Consider the following 23,968-nt stretch of genomic DNA (forward strand, 5'->3'; position numbering starts at 1 on the left):
ACTATAGAGCAATCCTATGCTTAAAGTTCGTGGACAGATTGGATGGACAGAGGAATGATGACTGTGTCACAGCTAGCTGACAATGCTAAATTTAAACCATCTGTAGATCTTCAGCAGTTTAGCCAACCCTGCTTTGGAGCATGGAAATATCTCCAGTTAACGGATTACTTATGAATACATTTGGGCCAGATGCATTGGGTACTCCAGAACCTCAAGAAGGTTTTATTATTGTGGAGGAGACTTCCTGGATTTACTGGGCCAGTGGTATCCTTTTATGATTTTCCGGCCCAAAAAACCCTGCCACAGATTGATAATTTGAGGTTGGCTTGGAGCAGAGATTTGCATACACAACTATCTCCAACCCAGTGGAGTACAAGTCTATCTAATGTTAAAAAAACCCGATAGACCTGAGACTGTGGCTTATTCACCAAAAGACACTTTTCCAAATATGCTGGCCCCCACATAGGCTAATGGTAATTGGCCTCATAAATGCTGACCACTGTTGGAAATGTGATTCTATTGCTGCTGTATAAGCTCATATGTTTTAGCTCAAGGGTTAGCCCTCCCGGATCAAGAATTTCTCCTGTGAGGTGGGTCAAAGGACCAATTTGATTTTGGACGCTAAGTTGGGACACTCCTTAAATTTCATTCTTGGATATATTCCTGATACCTGGAGATTACTTGGTAACAAGGCAGCATGGTCCCAATGTGCAGCTTTGGACGCTAAAAAATTGATTCTGCAAAAATGGAAAAGCCGATCCCCACCAAATATTGATGCCTGGTTTGGTGATATGGTCAACCTGACAGCAAACACATGAAAGGGAATGCCCAACAAATTCAAAGCAACTTGGGCTGACTTTTTAGAGGTCTATGATTAACATAAACCCTGAAGTGTGAGATGTCGTTTCTCCTCCCTTCCCTGTATCCTAACCCTCTTTATTTACTTTGTGTATTATGATGAATCTGGTATTTTGGTGCATTTGTTGTATTTGGAAACAATAATACAAATTATAAATACAAAATAAGGTATGGAACTATAAGTCATGACCGAATATACATCTCATGCCCAACATGGACTCAGTCCTGTAAGCAGATCCATGTGGGCTCACCCATTTGCCCATGCAGAGCCCCTCTGCCGTCACTGGTACTCCATTGTGGCACCAGAACCTAGCTGCATGGATCCATTTGCAGGATCAGGCTCTATATTAGCTAAAATCCAAACCATAAACAACAGACCATGCTGGCAGATATTTTTAAAAATCATTCACTGTAAAAATTCCGATTAAATCAAAGCTGGTTTTGAATTGCAGAAGTGGGGAAAACAAAGATTAAAGGTTAAAAATTCCAACGATTTCCCAATTGTGTCTTTGCTCCTTCTTTAACTTACAGATGGAGGAACCAATAGGAAACGTACCATGATTTAAACACAATATCCCCAAAATGAGAATCTGGAGGCCAGCTATCAAATGGAAGGAAGGACCTTTTTATGACTGTTTTGTAAACCCGATAAAATGTGTCTTGTACGGAAAAAAATGATGATTCCTAAAATACAGCAGTACAAGTAGGTTCCACTAGCATATCATGTTAACTTAGTGTAAGTATCTATAATTAGTTGCTTTATTTTTCTACTACACAGCTAATACCATCCCCAGCCTCAGCATTCAGTTCTATTATACTGGGTACATTTTTATCTGGGGATTTCGGATACCTGCAGAGCGTTTTCATGTACTGTCACCATATTCCTGGAGAACACCATGGATCGTGAAGAGAAATATTTATTTTTTCAAATGGAATAATTCTGTAATGTTGTATGGAATGAACAGAGACAATATAAGCTAGACAAAACAGAATACTGCTTAATGGAGAGATTAGAAGCGAAGGAAACCTTTCCAATTTGATTCCTTCCACAGAGGATAAAGTGCCAGCTTAAACTATGATTCAGTTTAACTCTGTGTGACCCAGGAACCTTTTGATGCCAGCTAGCAGTAAGCAGAGGGGAACACAGAGTTTTAGGGATCCCCTGGGTCATATAGATGCGCACTAAATTTACCAAAGGGTGGCATGTAAGGTCTCTATCAAAAGCCAGTAGCCCAGTGGTCATCAAAATGTCTGCATGGATAATGTTTAAGGAGTTATGTATCTATGCGGGAAATTATGTTCTCAAAGCCTTGGAGTTAAAGCAGGTGATCAGGAAGTGATATGTCTTAAGCAGGTTCCTTTCAAGCAGATGCTTATTCCCCGTCTGATCATGTGTGCATGGGGCATTGTATGTCTCACAATAGAGACCCGTTTGCATACTGAGTCTGACAGCAGTAGAAAAGTTGCAAAATCTACAAGACAGGATCTTTACAGGAAGAAATCAACAGCAGGAAGGGATCTTGTTTATGAGCAAAGACAACGGACTGTGAGAGTATAGCAGGGGACACCCTGGATCCTTCACGTAGGAGACAAGCTGACAGCATATCTTGTATCATGGGAAAGGGATTACAGCCTGCTTAGTGCGAAAGTACTGGTGAGCAATACTTCATCAGACATAAGAGGCTCTCATTAATTAAGTCTAGGCTCTGGAATGCGTGTTATGATTTTATTTGATATGTAACTGTTTGTTTCCAAAATGTCTACTTGCCATCACTGCAATCTCTGGGCTTTGTTAAATAAACTTTTGCTTGCTTTCCCTGTAAACATATTGAAGTGCTGTGCGTGAAGAGGAGCAGTGATCTGCGGGGTTACTGGCAAGCTGGGGTGCACTGCTTCCTTGGCAGCAGAAAATCTGTAAATATTGCAAGTGTCCAGCGGAGGAGGGGCCAGCTATTCCAAGGAGACGCTCAGATGTTGGAGCGTGCCTATTCCTAGTCTAGAGAGAGAGAGCCCTGCTCATGCCTAGAGGGGAGGGCATGTGCTGCCCGTGGAGTTGGGGAGTGTCTGTGGCCGGTGGAGATGGGGAGCCAACCCCTGGCAGGCACAGACAAGGCTCCCTCATGCTACGATGGGCAGGTGGTAGAGAGGGGCTCTCAGCCCTGCGTATTATAGAATCACAGAATATCAGGACCTCAGGAGGTTCTAGTCCCACCCCCTGCTCAAAGCAGGACCAATCCCCAACTAAATCATCCACACCACACTGCCTACAGCTAGGAAACACGTACTGAAAGCTGTTGGAATCCAACCTCCACATTATATTTTAGTCATGACCCCTGCTATCTAACTAGGCCGATTTGACTAATCCACACCAATATATTTTCAAATGAATCTACGGCACCGAGAAAGCTTTGTAGATTAAGATCAAAACTTCCATCTATTTTTAATTAATCATATTAAGGCCAAAAATTATCTGAAGCACAGAATTTCAATATTTAAAACTGCCTCATTACCTATTTAACCCTTTCAAGTGCCCTACAGATCTTTGATATCATTGTCGCAATGCAAGAGCCATGTGGACTTATGGATATATATTATGTATCTTCCCTAATGCTTTCAAAGGAACCGTGCCATTATTTAAGGAACTCACGCACATCTCGATGCATATTATTACATCTGAGCACCTTTATTAAAAGTCAGCTTCCCTGGCTCTGTAGATTAAGCGGTAAGTCATGCATTTTACTATGATCTGTCAGTTCATGTTTGACACAGAATAGAATTAATGCTGAACTATCTGAACCCTGTGTCTTTACAAGCAGGCTGAGCCGGCTACAGGGTTAACACATTCAAGCAAGACCCCTTAGCTGGCCAGAACTGGGTCCGGGCTGAACTGGGACACTACACAGGCAGGTCTTGAGAAGGGAGACACTTATGTGGGCGATAAGATGAAACCATGGCTATTGTGTGGCTCTGCCGATCAAAGGAACTATTTTAAGTTGGTGAAAACGGAACAGGAAAAAGCAGACGTGAGACAGTGACTCCAAAGCAATGAACCTAAGTGGAAGTGGATCTGGGACACAGACAAGGGGCAGAGCATTGCAGCCACAAAGGGTCATTTCCAGGTGCACTGTGCGGGGCGGGGTGGTGTCTGCTAGGACAATGAACCAGGCCCATCAATGAAACCTGAGAAGTGCAGCAGTGCTGAGAGCCAGAGAAGGGGAAGGATCCTGAAGACCAGGGATCTTGTTCCGGCTCCTTAATTACTAATCCTTAGCGGACCCTCCCCTACAAGCCAGTAGGGTATAAACACAGAATAACAGAGCTCGTCTTCTCTGTCTCCCCCACACACCTTCCTGACCTACTCTCTGCCCCCTACTGTGCCAAAAGGTGGGGACAGTGCTGCAGATGCAGGCCCCAGATCCCACACACCGGCACCTATGCCGGGGTACTCACTGCTGGATATTAGTAGAGAGCTCCTGAGTGGCACAAGATCAGATCTCATTAGAAAATACAGCACATAACACCCTGCAACCTTTAAGTGGCCGCATCCTGGAAAGTGCCTCTTGACTGACTGATCTAATTGGCACTCTTTCTGCTCCCTGGCCTTGGAAACGAAGATCCTTCCCTCCCGGGGGAAACGCACACTGACAATTAGGAATGTGCATCGTGTAGGTGGATTGAAAGATGCACACAAATGATTTATAAGAGCACTGTGGGGCCCCATTTGATGTGAAGCCCAATGGGCGTGGATTGACTGCAAGCCAGCACAGACTACGGGTCCTGTGTCTCCCAGGCTAATTGCCCTTTTTCCAGAGGCCTCTCTTGGTCAGGATAGCCCATCGAGTTTGCTGCAGAACAGACGGGTTTGATTCTTACTCACGGGAGGGGTCAAATGAATGTTGAGACAGTGCTTTTAATGGGACTGCTCAAATGTGAAAATGCTGCTGAAAGGGAGCAAGGGCTGCGGAACAGCTGCCTTTAAGTTAAAGCCTCAAGCATGCCGGCCCCGCTGCCATACTCTGGCGAGCAGATTTAGAGCTATTTACCTGCACACACTTACATTAGCCAAGAGCAGCACTGCCTATTTTCAGCACATGCCAAGCGCTATGATGCTAGAAACCCAACTGACCTTCTCACACCTTTTCCTCACTGCTGCCCTCCCCACACCTCTCAGAGCTCTCTGTCTAGTCCGTATGGCGTTAGTACGTCTTTACATTGTCAGCCTCGGGGGAGAGGGGGTGGGAGCGGCACTCACACTAATGGTGCTCAGGATTTTGTTCTAAGAGGCCGCCTGGTCGAGCGGGTAGTGGTCATACGTTGCCCAGCTCAGCGGGTTTCTGAGCTTGGCTGGTTCCTTTCAGGCCTAGGTGCTATTCTACACAACCAAAACATAACACAACTGTTGCATGTCCATTGTACAGTCATTGCAGTGTTGCGGTAGCCGTGCTGGTTCCAGGATATGAGACAGACAAGGTGGGCGAGGACCAAAGTTTATTGGACCAAATTCTGTGGGTGGAAGGTGCCAGCGTTCACAGAGCTGGGGAAAGAAACTAGAGGTGTGCACAATAATTTGGAGGACCGAAGGAACCAGTGGCAGGAGAAATAGCTGTGAAGGACCCAAAGTGGTTAAGAGAGAACACTGGGCCCAGATAGCCCCACCCCTCCGGGCAGGGCCGGCTCCAGGCACCAGCCCAGCAAGCAGGTGAGAGGGGTGGCAGGTCCAGCTCTTCAGCGGCAATTCGGCGGTGGGTCCCTCACTCCCTGTCAGGGTGAAGAACCAGCTGCCGAATTGCCACCGAAGACTGGAGCAGCGGCAGTAGAGCTGATCGTGACTTTTTTTTTGTTCGTTTTTTTTTTTCCTGCTGCTTGGGGCAGCAAATACCCTGGAGCCGGCCCTGCCAAGCATGCTCCTACTGGAGGAGCGAGTTAGAAGGGAGCTTAGAAAAGGTAATAATAGGAGATATACCAATCTCCTAGAACTGGAAGGGACCTCGCAAGGTCATCGAGTCCAGCCCCCTGCCTTCACTAGCAGGACCAATTTTTGCCCCAAACCCCTAAGTGGCCTCCGCAGGGATTGAATTCACAACCCTGGGTTTAAGCAGGCCAATGCTCAAACCACTGAGCTACCAGGCAAAGATGGTAGAGCAGCTGCAGGAGAGCAGAACCCTTCCCCAGGAAGCCAGGCAGAAGGCTGAGCATGGGAGGGGACCACAGAGTGAGTAAGGCTCCCAGGCAGGGCCTTCTCCAATCACCCTCCCTTTTGAGGACCTGCAGCGCCCTGCTCATTTGGACTCTGTTTGCTGAGCGAATGGTTGGACTATGGCAGACATACCCCAAACTGAAGGGACCTATGGGTAGGAAGTATCCCAGGGAAGCGAACTGGGACTTGCTGCAGGGAAGACCCTGCCGGTGTTGCTTCCCACAGGTCCCTGGGCCGGGACCCAGTGGAGGAAGAGGACCCGAGTCTCCCTATCACACCTTCTTAAGAGACAAGGCCTGGATGTGGGTGGAAAGCTGGAGATTCCTGGCTTATGATCAAGAACAGGCAACCCAATCGGGGAGAGGGGGAAGGTGCAGAAGTCAGGCACGCTAACCACTAGGCTGCCCAGCCCTCTGAGCCCCCATCACACTGCCACAAATGGTCTTTGCTATACCCAGCCCTCTCTCTAATCAGTAACAGCAATGGGATCTTTGGCAACAACTTTCTCCTCCAGTTTTGGTTGCAGAGTAGATTGATGGAGACTAGTGACATTATCTGTGATGCTAAACACCCAGGCTGAGCTGACTTTTGCTTGCCACCACTTTCATGCATCAGAATTGCTACATTTCCTTGTCACTTTATAGCCCCTTCTGACTGTTTCTCTTCTTTGGTTACTCCTATTTAAATAGCTCCACGCTATAGACCAATAAAAGTACAGAAAGGTGGAACAAATGTGCATGCAGAAACTGAATCAAATGGACACAGAGTACACCAGATTCTGCTCTGTTACACCAGTATAAATCCAGAGAAACTCCACTAACTTGCAGGGAGTTACATCAGTGTAAATGAAAGCAAGTTTTGGCCCAGTTGTCACATCTTTCATAGTTCTTAATAAACCACTAACTAGTTATTCTAATCCCGTCTCTGATGGTAACCTCGATACTTCCGAACGAGGTGTGTGCCCCCACTAATGGACCCATTTTAACAAGCTCACAGAGGGGACTTTCTCTAACAGTGCTAAAATATACTACAGCAACAGTCATTTAAATAGCATCTCTGAGAACTCAGAGCAGGATTCTGCTGGTCTCACCTGGTGAAGAGGCAACAACCACAATCTTGGCCACCACACTGGGGACTAAACTCGAGACCGCTAGAGCAGAAAGCAGGAGTGTGTCTATAGTTTAAACTAAAGAGCCAAGCTCTGTATGAAGCTGGGGATGTAACCTATGGACCAGGCATAGCAACGGGGAATCAAAGTACATATTGATCATTGGATTATATAGTTGCTGACTACCATCTCCAGGCCTGATTCTGCTCCCACTCACACAGGGTTTACATGAGCGTGTCTCCTTAGATGTCAATGGAGTTACTCCAGATTTACACCTGAGCAGAATCAGACCCTCGGTCTTTGACATTATACCTACTTTCGCAACCATCAGAGATATACAAATAAGCTGGTCACACTTTGGAATCGAGCCGTGACTATAGAAAAATGGGAAAATGTGCAAATGTAAATACCATGAATAGTTCAACCTAGATGCAGAACTCTTATTAAATCTTCAACCGGCAGCTTCATTCATTCATTATCTGTTTTCAGTGCCCTTGCAGCATATATTATTAAAGCATAACCTCACTTAATCTAACTTGCAATCTTCAACATGTTTTGACACTTGCTAACCAACAATTCTCGAGAAAACATCTACTTGAAGTTATTAATTATCTACACTTGACTTTGAACAGAGCTAACACAAGGTTTTTGCTGTTTGGCTTCCAGTTCACAAAACATTTCTTGCAAATTATCTAATCAACATTGATACAAAGCACGAAAGCTAGTCAAAAATTCGAAAAGGTTGTCCTGTGGGAAAGTTTGATATTTTGAAATTTATTTTGACTAGACTGTACCTCCCAAGATGCGTCATGCCAGTTCAACCAGAGGGGAGACTGTGATGCATCATGGGAGATGTAGTCCAGACAGGAGGCCCAAGCATAGAGGACAACCGGGACATGAGGCACATGAACTGTAATTCCCATGTGGCAACTCAGGAGACACCGATTGATAACTAACTGACCCAACACAAAATGTTTCAATTTGACAAATCAAAATATTTTGATTGAGGTTAACCCAATCTGAAATTAAATATTCTGTTCCCAACAGAAAATCAAAACACTGGCAAAATTCATTGTTTTTCTTTTAAAAAAATCAATTTTGAAGAAAAAAAGGATTTTCTTTTGCCAAAACATTCTGATGGAAACTTCCTGACTAGCTCTACAGAGCATCCAGAGGGTTCTTATGAAATCTTCCACACAAGATCTTTTTATAGGGCTCGACTGTGATCCTCTCACTCTTGCTGAATAACATCCAGCTCTACAAATAGTCGCACTGACGCCAGTGGACTTTTCACAGAGTAAGGTACCATTCATCCTGGCCCACAGCTATTTCTTTTAGACTTTAGATTAAGGGTAAATTTATAAATAGTTTATACAGGTTTAAAATTATTAGTAGTTATTTTAATAAATGATTAATTGACTGTAATAGAGTTCAACAGATCAATATATTGCTTATTACCATCTACAGCACCTTCTCCGGTTGTGTTTATAGCACATGTCTGTAACACACTTACATCTCTTAATCATTTATTATCCCTTCTAAACAATATATTAAGGATACTTTTATATAAAATGTGGCTATTATTTGTATTCTTTGAGGACACTACATGCAACACTTTTGTATGCATATTTATCAAACTAGATAATAGAGAAATCCCCTAAATGCAGATCCTGATACAAATTCCACAGCTGTCCCCTGTCATGTAAGGAGATAAATCAAAATCCCTGATCCAAACACATTCCAACCGCAGGGCATTTTCGATGAATATCTGAATGTTGTTGCTTCTGCCCATCACTTCTAGATAGATCATAGCTTAGCTTTAGGACTATAACAATGTTTAAAAGGGAACTGGATAAATTCATGGTGGCTAAGTCCATAAATGGCTATTAGCCAGGATGGGTAAGAATGGTGTCCCTAGCCTCTGTCTGTCAGAGGGTGGAGATGGATAGCAAGAGAGAGATCACTTGATCATTGCCTGTTAGGTTCACTCCCTCTGGGGCACCTGGCATTGGCCACTGTCGGTAGACAGATACTGGGCTAGATGGGCCTTTGGTCTGACCTGGTACGGCCGTTCTTATGTGGGTTTGTGCACTGGCACATATTGTAAATTATAGCATAATCCTGTGCAGTCTGTACATTTGGAAGACACTGTACAAGTACCAGATCCGCTGGGACAGTAGATAGTTTCACACAATACCTGTTTTATTGGAGAGTCTGAAAGACACCATCTTGTCAGGGATGTTGCACACACTCCTCACTGAAGCAATGCAGCTGTAATTAGCATAGTCCTGAGGCCGAAGATTCTTTAGTTTCAATATCTTTGTTTCCCCCTGCACACAGTAGAAAGGTAAATTAGGACGAGATTAAGCCACAGGGACAGGCGGATTATCATAACTTTCTGAGACAGACTGCCGGGGCCACAAGAATATTGTATTGGGATGGCTAATTAGAAGCAGGTGACAAGTTGGAACTGTCCAGAAAGAAAAGTTGATTTTAACCAACCCAGCTGCATGCGAAAAGCGCTCTGTAAAAAACGCTTACAGGCATGACCTAAAAGGTTAACTCCCCCACATACACTTAAACAAATGAAAGAAAAATCTTGTTTTGGCAGCAGCTTTGAAGTCACAATTGCTGACTGGGTATCATTTCAGGTAATGCATCCTGAGCTAAAACCTGTATAATGAAAAATCATAAGCTACTGTAAACGGGTTCCTGTTGCTTTCTTTTGAAAGCCGGCTTCCTAGAGATTTTATTTTTAGACAGCAGTTATGCAAATTATGGTGCAAAGATCTGAACAGAGTATTTAATAACAGAGCTCTTTTCGACAGGATCTAGAGAAAATTATAGCATCCAGGCAGGAAATTTTCATATAAAATACTATAAGAATTGGGCATAACAGAGAACCTGCCAACAGAAACATTTGAGAAAACAACACTTAATGAAAAAAAAATATACAAAATCTTATATCATTGATAGAAAAGACACAGGTGTTTATGTTTCCCTGACAAAGTGATACCAGATGTCTTCAAGAAGCATTGCTAAATGCAAATACTCAATTTTAGATCAAATACAAAATAAAGACATCATGGGGATAAAGAACAGAAATGTGAAGCATGGCAGATTGGGGAAAAACAGTTACAACGGTAACATTTTTATGGTAAATCATTGTCAGTTAACAGTGCGCCACAGAAACAGAAATTAAATACAATAAAGTTGTATTAAAACGTGCACATGCAATTAGTGCCAGCATAGAAACAAACATATTTTTTCAAGCTCAAGACTCCCCACGTTCAGCAAATATCTAATCTGAGTTGATATCAGGGAAAGAAAGAGACTTTTGAGCAGTCGTGGATAGTTCACTGAAAACCTCCGCTCAATGCACAGCAGCAGTCAGAAAAGCTAACGGTGTTAGGAACTATTAGGAAAGGGATAGAAAATAAGACAGAATGGATCATATTGCCTCTATATAAATCCACGGTGTGCCCACACCTCCCCGTGTCCAGTCCTGTTTGCTCCATCTCAGAAAGAATAGAGCGGAACTTGAAAAGGTTCACAGAAGGGCAGCAAAGATGGTCAGGGGTAAGGAATGACTTGGAGTAGGGCTCTTCAGCTTAGAAAAACAGATGATTAAGGGGGGTATGATAGAGGTCTATCAAATTATGAATAAGTGTGGAAAAAAATGAGGGGTCACCCAATGAAATTAATAGATGGCATGTTTAATACAAACAAGAGGAAGTACTTTGTCACACAATGCACAACTAACCAGTGGAACTCATTGCCATGGGATGCTGCAATGGCCAAAAGTACAACTGGATTCAGAAAAGAATGAGGTACATTCATGGAGGAGAGATCCATCAATGGCTATTAGCCAAGATGATCAGGGATGCAACCCCATGCTCAGGGCAACTCTGAACTTCTGACTGCCAGAAGCTGGGAGGGGAAGACAGGCAGGATCTCTCCAAAATAGCCCTGTTTTGTATCTTCTCCCTCTGGTACTGGCCACTGTCAGAGACAGTCTACTGGAATAGATGGACCATTGATCTGACCATTACGGCATCAGTTCTTAAAATAAAAGGATATGAAAGACAAATCCTCTTTGACTTACTCAGGCAAAACTCCCACTTTTAAAGCAAACTGAAGCTCTGAATAAAGCAGGCATGAAGAGGCCTACAAACTGAAAAACTCTTTATTACAACATTTCCACTCAGTTGTTAATAATATTACTGTCTGGTGTATAGTCTTATTGAGACAAAATTGTTGCACAAACATCAAGTGCACAGGGTTAAATAGGAAGGATTTGGATGGCTATATGGGCTGCATTCAAAAATACTGCATGTTATGAATAAGCAAAAAGAGATGAAAAGGAAATAAATGGTGCACATGCCTCATTCAGGAAAGAGGTAGTCTTAAATGCAACCTTCAGTCCGAGTCCTGCAAACATAACGTAGCATGCTTTACTACAATCATGTGAGTAGCCTCAGTGAAGTTAAATGTGAAAGTTAAGCAGATGTTGCATAAGTGTTTGCAGGAACAGGGGTTCAAACTAGACTGTTCAATGCACACAGTAATACAAAGGGAAATCTGTACCCCTTTTCAAAGAAGGATCAATATGGGTGACCAGCAAACAGTGGTGGAGATGGAAGTTAACAGAGTTATTAAATCTCTTTGGTCAAATTCAGAGACCAACGTAGTTCTGCATGAGACGGGAATGCAGGATTTCATACCTTACAATGTGCTCAGGTATCTCTGGGGGACATAGGGGCCAATTTAAAGCTCATTTAAGTTGACATGAAGATGACTGTAGAAGTCAATGGATTGTGGATCAGGCCCATAGATACTGTGAGTTAGTGAGTCTTGCAAGTTTAAGCCTCAGCTGTTAACTCTTTGATGTTGTGGACTAATCTCACAATTGTAATGTGGTTTATGTTATGTCAATTTCTATGATTTGTTAAAAGTAATTTTAGCTGATTTGTGTAATTACTGTAATTATGTCTAATTACAGAATTAGTGTAAATACAGCAAATGTAATCTTATAATTGAACTGTGCAATTACAATATCTAATGATGATGATGATGATGATGAAAATCCATACGGAAAAAATTGTGCAGCAAGTTTGCAGCTTTAAAAAAATCACCATCTGAACTGCTTTATACATGAGTACATGTATGAATGATTGGGTTCCCACCCCCCAACACACACACAGTTGCTAGACTAAGTAATCCTTGTTAACAACTGAATTGCAGGAATTCTGGTTTTAAAAATCTAGAGCTAAATTTGAGTGGCAGGATTCCTAAAATGCAGGTAAGGCAATAATGTGGTTTATGTTTTACCTTCTTTTATTTAATAAAATAGGAAGGTTAGTGGAAACAGGCATAAAATGGAGATACGGATAAAATATGCTGCTTCCTTCACTCCTCCTCTCTTTGGCAACAATACGAGAGAAAAGTGAAAATATTTCACTATTTGTTTTCCTTAAACTTCATTTGATTTGGACTGATAATCCAGCTTCAAAGCTATCACAAAGAAAATGCCATCGCAAATTCAAATCCTCTAATGTTCTAAAGTCAAATCTCTCCTCCCTCTTCACATCAGCTCTCACTGTTTGCTACTGTATCAGCAGCAGAACCAGTTATGCAGTTATATGCAGTAAACATGTATGAGTTGAACTTTTAATTACATTTTGTCCCCTTGTATATCAAATCTCATATGCACACAGATAGATGTGCTAATTCAACCTGAGCACCAATAAATGTAGAAAGGTTATGGATAAGCTTTTGACAATCAACATGACAATCTGATTTATTTACTAATTTAATACACACACAGGTTTTACCAAGAGTGTTCCTAATAACCTAGGAACCATGTTTTATTTAAAAAAGGAATCTAATTTAATGTGACGCTTTCTAGACTAATAAGAACATATCTAACTAAAGAGATAATAGTAAACATTGCCATGTTGAGGTGTCATTAGTCAAGAAATCCCATCTCAGAGGAAGCCATTCAAAACCCTCCAATCCACACCTTGGTGTTCGCTAGAAAACAGTCCACAGAGTAGCTAAACTGGGTCCATAGATTATAAATTAAGAATAATCTCATTGCATTCAGAAGTCCAGGAAAGGTACTCTACCAGTCTATTTCTCATCTTTGCAAGGGTCCAGTCTACACATTTCTCTGTAGTATTGCAAGCTATGTTAGCAACACAAAGTGTAATACACAGCAAAAATTACGGTGCTCTCAAGTCAATAGCTCAGAATTAGTCAGAATTGTTCTGCTCTAACTCTGACTGAATGGGCAGCTGTTTGTTTCTTTCCTCAGTGTTTTTTTCAGATTTTCAAAACTCTCTCTCTCTCTCTCTCTTTTACACACACACACACACACACACACACACGTTTTCAGTAGACTGGATCTCCTTCTCCCTCACTTTCATATTGGGGCTGATTTACAGTCTTCAGAAATACAAATGTGTTAAAAAATGTGATCTGATCGGCAGTTTTGGTGGCCAATACACCTGAGTTGCCAGAGTTTATTAGTAGGAACACTTCAGAGTAACAGCACCTCTCTCTATTTTTCCAGTCAGTGTTTTAACGAAAATGGTTTCATTCCAAAATCTGGACCCAAAAATTAAGTTCAAAGGGGCGAGAGTCCAGATATAAGTAAGAGAGTTGTTCCTTGAAAGGCTTTTCCGCCTGTAACTTTCTATACAGAGACACGGTGCATTAATTATTTGGAGCATAGGTAGGAAATAACAGTATGATGAGGGGCAAATCTTTAATTTGTGCACTTCAATGACTTCAAGGGAGCTACTTCAGTTTGCACCTGCAGCAGATCTTGCCACCTGTTCTTATCTTTTGACTTAAATTGCTTTTTAGAGGGTAGCCCAACAATCTCAAAATAGAAGGCGTTTTTTTCTCTATGTTAAATGATGCTTACAAAAATAAAGGCACTCAGTAACTCCTAGGCATGTCATCATTACACAGCACACACACACACACACACAGCACATGCAATCTTGCCCTATAGGCACTTTTGAAATTTCCACCCCCCTGCAAAACACAGTTTGAAGCTAGGACCCACAAAGGGGAGGAAAGGCAAGAGAGGAGGCTCCCAACTCCCACCGGAATTAGCTAAGAGTGAGTTTCTAGCTCCTTCAGAAATGAACCATGTTGGTGAACCCCCCTAAAACATGCAGTATAGCTACTTGATCAGCTTTGGTGGGGGAGAAACAACAGATGTGAAGCCTGAAATAGAAAGAAGGGAACTGTTCTTTAAAGGGTCAATATACTGTGTACGTAAGGGTGAAAATATTATGAGGAAAAGAAAAATACTGTACCTTGATTCCTACCTGGGTAAAGAAGGGTTCGTAGATTTCAACTCCTTTATCTGACCCTTGCAGTAATACCTCTTGGCCACGCCTCCAGCTGTACCGTACTGGTGGGTTGGAGTTAGCAACGCACCTGAGAAACACTGTTCTCTCATAGTAAAACTGTTCTTTTGCTTCCCCGATGCTCTGGTGAACTGTCACTATCGGGTCATCTAAATCTGGAAATGCATAAAAAAAAAAGCACAAAAACACACAACTCAGGTAACAAAATCAGGGCTTACATAGATCCTAAGGTGCCTCCTACACACAAGTAAGCAACCAAGACTGCACATCTTCTTGAAAAACAACAGGCAAGTATGAGAATGTTTGGGATCTGTTCTGAGAACAGTTACTACCCGAGGTATATACTCTTAGATTGTCAGTTATTCGGATCGTCTTTCTGTTTTGCATTTGTACAGCACCGGGCATAATGGGGTCCCTTCCCACCACTGGGGCTCCTAGCTGTTACCACAAGAGAAATGACTTCAGAACCTTTCATGGTGTTAAGCGTGAACGAATGTTTCATTTAAACAGTTTCATTTCTTTTTCTTTCTTAATCTCACTTAGATAAAACACTGTTGATCAAACCCTGGAAATAATTAGTCAAGCTGTTTTCATTTGCATCGTAAGAGAAGTTTGATGGTATTTGGCGAGAATGTTTTATCTTTGCCTCTTATCGGATAATGTGAGTGTATCTGTGCTTCTTTAAAGTAATAAAATAGCACATTTTTAAGGCAGACGTCTCTTTAGCTAGTTAGATCTGTATTAAGCTACAAACAAAAAGATCCATCCCAGGCTTTGGACACCCTTGACTCTCAATTGCCCTTGACTCTCCCATTGCCTACTCTGTCCCCATATCTACTCTAGCGACACCATCAGAGGACCCAACCACACCAGCCACACCATCAGGGCTCATTCACCTGCACGTCTACTAATGTGATATATGCCATCATGTGCCAGCAATGCCTCTCTGCCATGTACATTGAATAAATGGACACAAATCTGACATCAGGAACAGTAACATACAAAAGCCAGTAGGAGAACACTTCAATCTCCCTGGACATTCAATAACAGATTTAAAAGTAGCCATACTTGAACAAAAAACTTCAGAAACAGACTGCAACGAGAAAATGCAGAACTAAAATTCATTTGCAAATGTAACACCATTAATTTAGGCTTGAATAGGGACTGGGAGTGGCTGGCTCACTACAAAAGCAACTTTCCCTCTCCTGGAATTGACACCTGCTCATCAATTATTGGGAGTGGACCACATCCACCCTGACTGAATTGGCCCTGTCAGCACTGGTTCTCCACTTGTAAGGTAACTCCCTTCTCTCCATGTGTCAGTATATTTATGCCTGTATCTGTAATTTTCACTCCATGCATCTGAAGAAGTGGGTATTTTACCCACAAAAGCTTATGCCCAAATAAATCTGTTAGTCTTTAAGGTGCCACCAGACTCATCGCTCTTTTTGTGGCTACAGACTAATGTGGCTACCCCTCTGATAACTAAAATATAGACTTCCTGCTCCTGCAGTATCAATTTAAGCATCCCTGGAGCCCACACCAGAGTTTGTTCCCATTCCGAGTCCACACTTCACAAATACCCCACTGCCTCTAAACATGAGAAAGGAAAGTTAGCCCTTGGAGCATGACCTGTAAATCGAGTAACTTGGCATAGTTGCATGTTGAATCAGCAAAACTGGCCAAAACCCGGGTTTAGCACAGACAGTGACAATCAATATGCCATCAATTGTTTGTTGCACTGTATACAAAAACCAGGGGTATTTCTCAGATCTTATCTGATCATACTGGAGCAAACCAGGATGAAAGTGTTGTTCCTGGGTTTGATTCTTTTCTGATTCTTCTGATCAAATGAATGTGTGTTATGATATGGATGTAGGCTTTTAGCGACATTTACAGCAATTGTACAAATACCAGTGGTCTTTAGATTTTAATAAAGAAATTTAGGGTTAAATTGTGTAGTGGGAAAACCCTGCATAAACAAGGATACCAATAAGCTTCCGACACTTGGCTATCTCCTATCAAAGGGGGAGACAATTCCTTTGTATGTGGTGTTGTTTTACTGTCATATCTTGGTAAATTATCTAAAAAATAATGGCTAAATTGAAGAAAAACATACAAATACCCCCCTCCCAGCCACCTTTACTAACTTATGTTGCACAATTTTTCACCCGCAAATAACTCAGCCTGCAATGTTCCACTCACAATTAGTGGCAGATAGACATCTAGCTACTAAAACTTCTAACAACCAGTAGGAGGTTGCTTCTCCAAATTAAGCACTTAGGTTTCCAAAAGGCTAGGTGTAGATAGGTAAACCTAGGTATGCTCCCAATCTGCATGTACATTCACTGTAGCTGCACACTCATATGGGGTGACTGCATACCAAACAGTGCCTGCTTATCCACACTCAGTCTGCATGCACACAGTGACTGCTTGTGTTAATTTGGCACACATTTTATTTGTTAGAAAAAGGTGTAGAAGCCCATGAAACACACACACTAAATTCTAGGATATGCAGGATTTCTTCAGTTAATTCTGATTTTACCCACTCATCCACAAATTACAACCCCCGTCCTGCAAAGACTTATGCACCTGAGTAACTTTGCAAATGTGAGAAATCCCACTGAATCAGTTGGAACAACTCCAGGCCCTGATTCAACATGGTGCTAAAACACACGTCTAACTTTCAGCATGTTCCTTGTCCTATTGGAGTCAGTGGGAGTATACTCACATGCCTGAAGTTAGGCATATACTCCAGTACGTTGCTGAATCAGGTCCAGGAGAACACAGTTGCTCCATTGCATGTTTGCAGGATTGGGGCCAATCAGTGCTAAAAAATAGACAGCTGCCTTAAATATGTAAGCTGCTCTTTAAAGGTGTACATCTTGATTTGAATAGTAAGACCAGTGGCTGCGTGCACATTGCAGAAAACATCTCGATTAATACGAAACACATGTTCCATACATCTATCCAAGTAATACATACAATAATTCTTGGTAAGAGTGCATGGATTTTAAATAAATGCTACCTTAGTTCTACCCTGAAAAATATTGGATGTAGTATCACAGAAACAAATTATGAAACAGTTGTTTCAAATTAGGATGGTATTTTATAATGAGATGTTGTTTTTCTTTTAAAGGTTATTTTATAATAGAGTAACATTTGCAGAGGAAGGAGAGTGCAGAAATGTTATGTCCTCCATTCATTCAATGGCAAATAAAATTCGGAAAATAGTTTGCTTAAACTTCAAGGCCAAAACACCTGGTTGCCCACAGCCCCAGCGAAATGCAGAACGCAGCACACAGTAGTGGCTCTCCATAGTCTTTGTTGATCAACAAAACCGTTAACACAATACATAGTAATGACAGAGTGGAAATTTGAAACCTGTCCTCTCACGGAACTTCTTCTCATTTACTCTTTTGAGGAAAGATGACCTTGTGGTTAAGGTACTGTGGATTCAATTCTGAGCTCTGCCACAGACTTCCAATATGAACTTGGGCAAGTTACTTAACCTCAGCGTACCTCTGATATCTATTTGTAAAACGGCAGTGATGATAACACTTGCTTCATCTCTCGTCTAGTAGGATTGTCAACTCTTTGGGGCAGGCGCTCTCTTTTAGTGTGTGTTTGTACCTGCCTAGCACCATTGGGCCTTTATCTCCACTGGGTTTAAAATAATTATCATCTGAATCTCGAAGAAGTCAAAGCTCAGGACTGCAACAGAGGGCAAGGTCCCTGCCACAGCATTTTCATTATGTCCACTTAATGGAAAATTCTCAGGGAAGAAAATGACTGATTGAGTCATGGGCAGTAGAAAATCTCTCCAGCTGCATAAGAGCAACAGAAGCAGCACGAATAGAAAAGACAAAATAATGCTGCGTTATTCTGCTCAGTAGTTAGGAGCTTTCACTGAGCATTCAGCTACATGTTCCATTAGTGTGCCGGGTCAGAGAAATGTCCTCTTGGATTATTATGTAAGTAGGCATTTTGCTCAGGCAATATAAAAAGTTACAAAAAACATATTTTGTAGCGCTACCAGGCATTTGCTACAGGCTGTAACTACCCAGGAATGGCAACTGCCAAATTAGTTTCACTCAAGAAGGCCATTTTAAAGCTATCTGATCAAAATGGCATTCCTGTACTGCAGTAGGCTCTCTTGAAGTTCTGATTTCAATGCATAGCTGAATCACCACCCATCTGTATTCAAAATCCCAAATGGACTTCTTTTTGTAATTGGTTAAAACTGTATGTGTGCATTTTTTTCTCTCCAACAGCACTTGAAGGAGCAAGCCGATCAACAGTCTGGGCTTGAAGCTATTGACTTTAGTTCTTACAAGGCAATTAACTAGCAAAGGGGAAATGCAGAAGGAAATCTCTGGGGGGTCCTAGCACAATAGAAACAGATTCAGCACAAGGTGTATTTTCCTCCCTTTGCTTTGCAATAAGACTTGCATTTTTATTATAGAATTATGAAGAGTAAGGTGATTAATCAGTTATAAAATGGATCTGAAGTCATGGGGTGATGTTTTAAGTTAAAAAGTCTATTAATCCCCCAAAATAATTCGAATTATGTTTTCCACAGAGATTGATGCTGCCCATTAGGTCCAATTTTTCAATCTTTAAACTTTGAATTGAACCAAATGACAGTGAAAACCCAGATGGTGCACACATGCTAAATACTGTATGGGAAATATTCCCTCCAGAAAGCCTGAAACTCTTGCACAAGCAGAAATCTAAACAAAAACTGTGAAACAAAATTAGAACAAACATGTCATGACCTGCAGGGCAACGATGTGAGCTGGCACAATGGGAATCAGCATTGTACAATGATGCACATTGCTAATGTCCAATGTTTAGAAATGCTTGGAGAAAACTTATCAAAGAAAATCAGGTTGAAAGGGACCTCAGGAGGTCATCTAGTCCAGCCCCCTGCTCAAAGCAGGACAAATCCCCAGACAGGGTTTGTTGTTGGTTTTTCATTAACACCTGAGTTCCCTAAATGGTCCCCTCAAGGATTGAACTCACAACCCTGGGTTTAACAGGCCAATGTTCTAAGCCACTGAGCCAACAATTCAATACAATACAAAATGATAACTACTTTGGTTAACAGCCCATCTAAGTTCTGTGGCACTCTAAAGGCTGCAAGTAGGAATAAATAAATAAAGCAATACGTAACAAATTGGAAAACATTTATATTGAATGATAAAGTGCTAAAAGTTGATACAGGAAAATAAAGCCATCAGGGGAAAATAATCCAGCCTTGGCAGGGCTAAGGACAATAAGGAATTTTTAAGTTTATTGGGAACAAAATGAAATCATAGCAACGGTTTACTAGATGGAGGTGGTAAAACTGTAAATAATGATACAGGAAAGGCAGAAATGTTCAATAAATACTTTCGTTCTGAAATTGGAAATAAGCAGGATTGATGTACTCATATCACATGAAGATGATGAAGCACTTTCCTGTCCATTAGTAATTAAAGAAGTAGCTAAACAACATCTACTATGGTTAAATATTTTTAAATCGTCAGACTTGGATAATTTGCATCAAGGAGTCCTAAAAGAGCTGCCAAAGGAGATCTCTTGCCCATTCATTTTTAATAAAGCTTGGAATATTGGCAAAGTGTTAATGTCATGTCAATATTCAAAAATACCTGAGTAACTATGGCCTGGCTTGCCTACGTCCGTCCCAAGCAAAATAATAGAAAAGCTGATATGGGAGTTAAATTGATGAAGAATTAAAGGCTAGAAATACCAGTGGTACCAGTTCACATGGTTTTATGTAAAATACGTCTCGTCAAACAAATGATGTAATTCTTTGATGAGATTACAAATTTGGTTGATAACGATAACTGCACAGATGTAATTCACAGGCTTTTAAAAGCCATCTGACGGTACTACATGACATTCTGGTTACAAAATCAGCACCACACAATATAAATAAAGTGCACATTCAATCGATTAAGAACTGTGTACAACTGCCAGATCTCAAAAATAGTTGTCCGTGGGTAACTGTAAGGGTGCAGACTCCCCCCTGCAGCACCTCCTGCTGGTTGTGATCTGCCTTACCGCTGGCCCCCACATCCCTCCAGGGCCCAGGGCCCTGTTATCTGGGGTGCTGCCCCCTGGCAATAACCCCCCAGTCTTAGGGTCTCCCCTCTCCGGGGAACCCCCAACCACTATCCCCATCTCGCCTCAGTATATGGCTACTGCCAGTCATCGTCTAGCCGACGCACCCTGGGGCAGACTGAAGTATCAGCCACTCATCACTGGCAAGGCTGGGTTTGGACCTGCTGCCTTGGCCTACCCCTGGGCTGCCCTCTGCAACCCCCAGTACGTGTTGGCCTTATGCTAGGCCGCAGCCTGGGGCTTTCCAGGCTGGAGCTCCCCAGCTCCTCTGCCTTTCCCCAGCCCTGCTCCACTCAGGTACCCTGTCTCTAGCTTCCTGCAGCCAGGCCCGTCTCCTTCTACAGCCAGAGAGAGACTCTCTGTCTGTCCCTGGCTTCTCTGCCTTTATAGGGACAGCTGGGCCCTAATTGGAGCGTGGCCCCAGCTGAGCCTGCTTCCCACTCAGCCTGGGCTGTTTGCCCAGCCCTCCAGCCATCTGCCAGGGCTGGTTTTAACCCTGTCAGGGCTGGAGCCGGGAACCACCCCGCTACAGTAACCATCATCAACTGTGGGTGTTTCTAGAGAGGTTTTTCAGGAATTTGTATCAGGCTTGATGCGAGTCACCATTTTCATCAATGATCTGGAAGCAAATATAAAATCACCGCTGATAAAATGTGCACAAAGATTGGTGTAGTAGTAAACAACAATGAGAACAACAGTCACAAAGACTGACCTGGACTACTTAGTAAACTGGGCCCATTCAAACCAATGCATTTTAGTACAGCCAAATGCAAAATTATAGCATCTCTGAACAAGGAATGCATGTCATACCTACAGAATAGGGTATTGTACCCTGCAAAGCAGTTACTCTGAAAATCATTTCATGTTCACAATGGACAAGCAACTCAACATGAGCTCCTAGTACAATGCTGTGGCAAAAATCAGAGCCAGTTTACATCCAGGGAAGTAGCTAGTCAGAGTAGGAAGGTGATTTTACATCTGTATATGGGATTGGTGAGGCCAGTACAGAAATACCGTGCACATTTTTAAAAGGATGTTGGAGAGGGTGCAGAAAAGAGCCATAAAAATGATTTCAGGGTTGGAGAAAATGCCTCACATTGAGAGACTTAAAGAGCTCAATCTGTTTAGTGTCTCAGAAAGAAGATTGCAAGGTGATTGATGACAGTATTGGAACCTACGCAGGGAGAAAATACCCGGCACTAAGGACTCTTCAATCTAGCAGAGAAATGAACAATAAGAAACAGTAGCTGGAAGCTGAAGCCAGACCAGTTCAAATTAGAAAGAAGGCACACTTCTTTTTACAGTGAGGATAATTACTAACCATGGGAACAAACTGCCAATGGAAGTGTCGGATTCTTCAGATCCAGACTGGATGCCTTTCTGGAAGATCTGCTTTAGCCAAACACAAGTTATTGGGCTCAATACAGATATAATCAGGTGTAAGTTAATGATATACAAGAGGTCACATTAGTTGATCTAATGGCCTTAAAATCCATGAAACTAAGAAACACCATTAAACAAATACAGGATTCATTAGGGGGTTTCATACAATGTATACTACAGCACACATATTTGAAATAAAGACTTTGAAATCTTTAAACTATCATTTCACTCAACTTACATTAAAATATATCTGAGCCTCAGTCTTCTTCAGTATCCCAAGCCTCAGCCTTGTCTTTGTTAATCACTCTGATTACCAGAGGCTACTCCCAAATGGAGACCATAGGAAACAGGAGTTAAACCCATCCTTACATCACTATCAGTTAAAAGGAGCAGGCTGAGTTAACATAGCTAGCAGCTTGGACAATTTTGACTCCGTATGACCTTGAAACAAGAGGTGTGAAAATCCTGTACATTACCACATCTTATTATGACCTCAGCTCAGCCTTAAGAGTGCTAAAATTCCCAATCTAATCAAACATTGTTTCTCACCTTGTTATGTAGACATCCTTAAAACCAATATTAATGAGGGACCCTGTAATCGTAAATCCTGATATTCTCTCTTTTTATTTTCTACCGTATCTCTACTGTAACACCACAACACATTACATTTAAAGGGATGAAGGATTTACCCTCCTCTCCCCTCCGAACCAGAAGGTTAAATGATGTAAATGACCAAACTGGAGAGCTTGGTAGAGAAGAATGATGTATTCCCAGGAATAATGCACATAAAGAGTCTTTAAAATTCTGTAAATGAGGAGTTATTAGTTGCATAATTCAACAACTAATTAATGCGTCCCTTCTCCCTTTCAAAGAGCAGGAAAACATAACTTTGGTGACTGAACAGACCCCATCCTATAGGGGAAACATACAAAATAGGCTTAAGAATTACTAATTCTAGTTTATGTTCTCCCCACCCTATCACCAAATCAATGATTTCTGTAAAAATCTTCCAGAGGCAGTTCAGCTCAGTATTATATTCAGGAAGTATCTTGAGCACTGCTCACTCATGTACATCCCTTGCAACACTTAATCAGTTGCTTCCACATACACCAAATGGGACTAGTGCTTTATAAAAATATCTAGCCACATACAAAGAGTTCTTTAGAGACTGCACCAGAGTAAAAAGGTATGTTCATTCTGCTTCTCTATATGCTTATCTCTTCTGAAATTCATATGACTTTCCCAGACTTAGGCTCTTTACCCGCCAAATACAACAACGCACAACGGCTTCTGGGGCTCCACACACTCTCTGGCAATCACAACTCCTACATCAGAACATTCTTCCTCCCAACTTTGATTCCAGAGAATGGAAAGGGAATTTTGAAGTGACAGGAAGGGAAGAGAAGACCTGAACTAGATGGAAACAACGTTGAGTTTACAATGAGAAAACAAGGAAACAGGGCTCCATTAAGACAAAAGACCACTTTTGGCAGGAGATGAAGGTTACAAGTCAGAAGAATATGGCTAAAGCTACCACAAAAAGAATAAATAAAATAAACCAGTTCAGAAAGTAGCCTATTGGGGCCTAATCCTTCTCCCAACAAAGCCAATGGGACTTTTGCCATGGACAATAGCAGGAAAAGGCCTAGCTCCAATGAAGTCAATGGAACTGATTTAGGATTTCACCTGGAGAGTTGGAATTGTGCAGGCTACAGAAAAGCAAAGGGAAAAATAGATTTCTGGGTCTGATAAAACTCAGTGGATATTATCTTATTTTAGAGCAAAAGCCATAACTTTCATAGGCAAGCAAGGCACTCAGCTACTATGGTGATTAGTGCAGTATAAGAACCTAAATAGAATAGAAAAGTTACAGCAGTTACTCGTAAACTTCTTGACCCAGATTTTCAG

The 23,968-nt window shown here is 41.9% G+C and overlaps 1 protein-coding gene across 4 annotated transcripts in view; it reads right to left on the bottom strand.

Moving 5' to 3' along the window:
* The window catches only part of MDGA2 (MAM domain containing glycosylphosphatidylinositol anchor 2), a 633,934-nt gene that overhangs the window by 282,289 nt on the left and 327,677 nt on the right, over positions 1–23,968 (bottom strand). For 3 of the 4 annotated variants that reach the window (XM_045015355.1, XM_045015354.1, XM_045015356.1), the window contains exons 4-5: positions 14,495–14,703; positions 9,361–9,493 (exon numbers count right to left, since the gene is read on the bottom strand). In XM_045015355.1, the coding sequence (XP_044871290.1) occupies positions 9,361–9,493; positions 14,495–14,703 (342 nt within the window). The remainder of the gene's footprint in view (positions 1–9,360; positions 9,494–14,494; positions 14,704–23,968) is intronic. The other variant, XM_045015357.1, reaches the window with a different exon arrangement.

Source organism: Mauremys mutica, chromosome 4 (genome assembly GCF_020497125.1).
Source record: "Mauremys mutica isolate MM-2020 ecotype Southern chromosome 4, ASM2049712v1, whole genome shotgun sequence".
Taxonomy (NCBI): domain Eukaryota; kingdom Metazoa; phylum Chordata; order Testudines; family Geoemydidae; genus Mauremys; species Mauremys mutica.